At 30.1% G+C, this 5,113-nt stretch overlaps 1 protein-coding gene across 1 annotated transcript; it reads right to left on the bottom strand.

The window, feature by feature from the left end:
- Window positions 1–1,267: 1,267 nt before the first annotated feature.
- LOC107472833 (glycerol-3-phosphate acyltransferase RAM2-like) lies at window positions 1,268–4,554 on the bottom strand. Its single transcript, XM_016092360.3, has 2 exons — window positions 3,925–4,554; window positions 1,268–2,179 (listed from the first exon to the last, which is right to left on the bottom strand). Exons 1-2 carry the CDS (start codon window positions 4,552–4,554, stop codon window positions 1,268–1,270), a joined length of 1,542 nt encoding a protein of 513 aa, XP_015947846.1.
- Between the last annotated feature and the right edge of the window lie 559 nt (window positions 4,555–5,113).

Here is a 5,113-nt window from a genome sequence, read left to right as displayed (position 1 = left end):
ACTTTAATTAGATAAAATTGTCTTTGTGCATGTCAATAGTTGTGCTAATATATGATTTATTTTTTGTAGTTGAACTTTTTAGATGATAGATTAATGATATAGTCAAATTTCAGCATTTGTTATGGACAAATTTTGAATTATCAATTCAGAGATTTAAGACAATACAATAGCTTTTTCAGTGTTTTGTCGAATGAATTTCGGTGCTCTGTTGTAAGCATTTCAATGCAATTCAGTTAATGTTTTTTGTTTTTAATGAAAATGAGATTTGATTTTTGAGTTGTGTTGTGTTGTAATATTCAATAGCAACTTTTGGTTTTCAAATTACTTTCAACAATTGTATGATGGAAAATAGCTTCACGTGTGAATGTGAATAAATTTTGGTACAGCTGTTATTTCTTTAATATATTCAATCTAATACGTGTTAACCTAAATTCATTCAAATTAATAGTACGCAAAAAATCCAATTTTATAAAGAGTCAAAGGATATATTTGTTTTAACTAAACAGTACGCAAAAAATCCAATATACAACCAAGTCTAGAAATTCTTAGCAGCTTACAATGTTCAATTTATTTATTTTCTATATCTCTAATAAAAACCTATAGAAAGGACTTGATATTGCAGTGGATGGCATGGAGAATCTTGTGGCGTCAGATTGCATAATGGTTTGATCTCTCAATTTATTTCACCAAAGAGAACCGGCCACCGAAGCATATTTCTATTTGAAATGATCACCTTATTCCTAAAATTAAAAGAAATTTATTAATCTGTATTAATTTAGATATAGAAAATAATCTATGTTTAATGATACTTACTTGTTTTTAATTCTTTCATTTGTATTTTTGTTTTTGATCATTTTAGAATCAATTATTTTCAGCATTTCATGACATATATTCTACAATCCTAACTAATAAACACAGTAAAATATGTTCAATAGAACAGTAACATAAAAATAGAGTAAAATTTATTAAATAACTCTACAAGAGCAAAGAATAATAGAAAGATCGATATTTTGTTTGCTAACCACTGATTGAAATATATGGTGCTTCAAATCCGGTCAACTTGTGTGTTGATGACATTAGCATGACGAACACAGAATTAAAAGGAAGACAAAGAGCCTTACAACCACTAAGTTGAGAAGTTTTTTACTATATTACATACTTAATACCATTACCATTTTTTCTATTGCTTGCTTCCTTGCTTACTTTTATTCCTCAATTTTTCTCTGACATAACAATGTATCTTTTGACTTAGAGACATTGAAATTGATTAGCAACCCATGATTTTGTTGGCCTTAAGAATAGGGTTTTTGTCAATAGGAACAGTTCCATCATTATCAGCAAGAGCCTTATACTTGTCTTTCCTAGTGAAGCTTGTGCATTTATATGACAATGTTTCAGCAATGAGGCTCTGAATGTAATTGGCTACATCAATGCTCATTTTCCGACCTGACCCGCAAGTCAACTCCTTAGGCAACTTGTTCAAGAATGTTACCTCATACGCTGGGCTAGGGTTCATGAGGAAGAAGAGTGGATCCATCCCTTTCCACCCTCTAGCAGTTGTTCCATGGAACATGCTCATCCTATTCACCATTGCCACTGGCACCAATTCGTCGGTCAACTCGGCGAACAAGGCCGAAAACCTTAGAAGGAAAGGTTCCCTACAAGTTGTCCCTTCGGGGCAAATTACAAGGTCACCCTCTTGTAGAAGCTTCTTAATCATGGAAGCATCTGTGGATCGGTCGCGTCTTAACCTAACTGTCTTGATCGGTGCGATTATCTCTGAGAAGCGGGAGATTGAGTAGGTTACCACCGGTATAGGGCGACCAAGGGCTATGGAGAGGAAAAAAGGGTCAGTCATGGTTCTGTGGTTGCATACGAAGAGGAAACCACCTTCTTCGCAGTTGGATTTATTTGCTGGCGGAGGTGGCGTTCCTTTGACGGTGACATAAACGCCAAGAAGCCATAAAGCATAGTAGGCAAGTGACATAGGGAGGAGAGTTGCGGCAGCCAAGCGGAGGCAGGCTAAGGGAAACCCTAAAGGGATCCAAAGGAGTGTTAGCAATGCATTCAGAGGTGTTGGCTTTTGGACAAGCCTTCCATCATGAAATATTATGGGTTTTGGAAGCTTCCCACTTGGCACTGCCTTCAATTTTGGTTTTGGAAGGACACTATATGCTTCCTGCATGCGTGGAACCAACAATATACACACTATTAGAATTTCATTTTACGCAACCTAGCTACTAGCCAGCTAGTAGAACAAATTTTACTTTGGATTTCATAAATATTCTTTGCATTTTTTCCTGCTATAAAAATATTCTTTTTAGAGACACTCAAAACGTCTAAAATGTCTTCTTTTAAAGATAATTTTTAGTATTTAAAATTTAATATATAAAATCGATTAAATTATATTATTTTTGTTAAAATTAAGTTAGACAAATTGATTTAACCGAAAAAATGGTGAATCAAATTTTAAATTGGTTAAATTAATATTATTTTTTTTTATAAAAATGACTACAATATCTTTATTATAGAAAATAATTAAAATACTCTTATTATATATATTAATTTTAAAAATTCTAAATCCTAATTCTGTGATAGAAAAAATAAAGGATTAAAATTTAAAATTCTTAAAATTAATATATATAATAGAAATATTTTAATCATTTTTTATAATAGGGTATTATAGTCATTTTTTATAAGAAAATAATATTAATTTTAGACCAATTCAAGATTTGATACACCATTTTTCTGTTAAATCAATTTGTCTAATCTAATTTTAACAAAAATAACACGATTTAATTGATTATATGTGTTAAATTTTAATTATTAAAAAATATCTTTATAAAAAAATATTTTCAGTCTTTATTTCAGTGGATCACTTTTTTAATGTTTTTCTCACTTTTATCAATTATTACTTTAATTGAAAAAGTATACAAAATAACGCTACACTAAAAAATAGTGCATGTGACATTTCTTTCTTTCTCTTGTACAAAATGCATGTTAAGTATTCAAATGCCTATAGATAGCCTATATATAGATAGTAGACGTGTGCCATTAAATTTTGTCAAGGGTTAATTGTTAGTTTATATTGTTTATTTATTTTGACAGAAGGGTTGGGGTTAGTTTGGAAAGCTTCATTGATGTCACATATTTATTACGCAATAAATTATTAGGCACACTGTTCTCATAATCGGACCGAAATGTTCGACTAGGTGAATTAAGAATATATTATCAAATTAGTTCGGTTTAGGATAAAAATCAGTTGATAATTTAAGAAATTAATTAAACAATCCATTAATCGATCAAATTAATACAAATTTTTTAGTGGTTAACTAACTTAAAATAATAAAGTATGAATATGATATTTTTTAAAAATTATATACTTTATGCATAAATATATTCGACTTAATTTTAATTAAATTTTGATTGAACTATTAAATTTATAAATTTTTAATTTTACTTATTTGATCATCGATTTAGTTTTTAGAACCTTATTAGATTTGGATCCATTGAAACTATGAACTATGATTAATTTTAATGTATAAATAATATTTTTGTAATTATTTATAAACTTTTTATTGTCTAATTTTTTATAAATTGATAGTGCAAAATTATTTTACACATAAGTTACTGAACTCAAACAGATCATTTATAATACAAAAATATTATTTATATATCAAAATCAGTCATTAAAATTAGTTATTAATATATTTGTGTATAAATATATTAGTAATTTAATTAATTTAATTTTAATATATATTTATATTTTAACATATATTTTATACATGATTGATTTTAATATACACGTAATATAGGTTAACATAATTTGAACAATTATTAGTTGAGTGATAATAATATAATAGCTAAGATATGAGTCCTTTGAATGTCTTTTTTCAAAACAAAATAAAAAATAGTTATTATTACCTTGCACAGAGCCATGAAAGGAGCATCAGTGAGTTTATCTCCAAGTCCAATATCTGGTCTCTCATCACCAAAGGTTTGTTTTAGTAAATCTTCTTTATTTTTTCCAACAAGAACTCCAGGCTTGCGAACAAGTCCGGTAGCTCTTCCCTTATAACTTCCTAACTCTGTCCCCAAAACCATGTCCGCACTCAACATCTCCTTCAAAAATGGCTCTACCATCACCCGTGGATTTGCCGTGAGGACGTACTTTCGTCCGCACGACAAAAACACGCGCCATGTCTCCGGATGGAGGTCCTCAGAGTAAAATTTGGGGAGCACAGCACGGGCTACGGACTCTATACTGGAAAACCTCATTCCCGCCATAGAGGTGAAGATGAGGACTTGAATTCCCGCAGACTCGGAGACAAAGTGGTATAGAATGGCAGCCAATGGGGATGCCAAGAGAAAGAAGAGGAGCCTTAGGTACCCACCGACCTCAAAGGCTATTAGGGCAAAGTATGGGAAGGAACTTCGCCCTATGAGCAAAGTTCCATCCATGTCTGCCACAATAGTGTGGTTTCCTCTCCCTATAGAGTTACATTTTTCCACTGGTGGAAAAGTAGCAATAGTGTTGGCTGAACTATTTGCCATGTATCTATAAATGATAAAGCTGAAACTTAACTTCTTCGGAGTGAGAAAATATTGAAGAATGCTGGTTGAGTATAACAATTCCTTGTGTGTGTATATATAGAAAGTAATTGGTGCAGTGTAGAGAGATAGAGGAAGTACAGGGAGGCAATGGAGTATGTACAACATGTATCATGGGGTTTAGAGATATTCGATTCAGTTGGATATCAGATGTTTATTATCTCAGGTACTCGAATGGTTATTCTGTATAGTATGATTGTATTGTGTTTAAAAAATTATTAATAGTATTTTATTTTGAATGTTCATTTTTTAACTCATATTAGACCAAATAAATAATCCATTGTATATATTGTACGAATACTTCATTGATTTTCTAACGAAATTTAGAGAGATATATAAAGTGTTTCACTTATTAAATGTTTGATAGACAATAAAAAAATTAGTTTATATAATCAATAATTAATTAAAATAATTATATAATTTTATATGTAATAAATATATAATTATAAATTTTATATGCATAAAATTATATATGTTTAATTAAATATTATTTTGGTGATTA

Source organism: Arachis duranensis, chromosome 2 (assembly GCF_000817695.3).
Source record: "Arachis duranensis cultivar V14167 chromosome 2, aradu.V14167.gnm2.J7QH, whole genome shotgun sequence".
Classification (NCBI taxonomy): Eukaryota; Viridiplantae; Streptophyta; class Magnoliopsida; order Fabales; family Fabaceae; genus Arachis; species Arachis duranensis.
The sequence above is the reverse complement of the archived record's forward strand: the minus strand, read 5'-3'. Positions and strand labels throughout refer to the sequence as shown.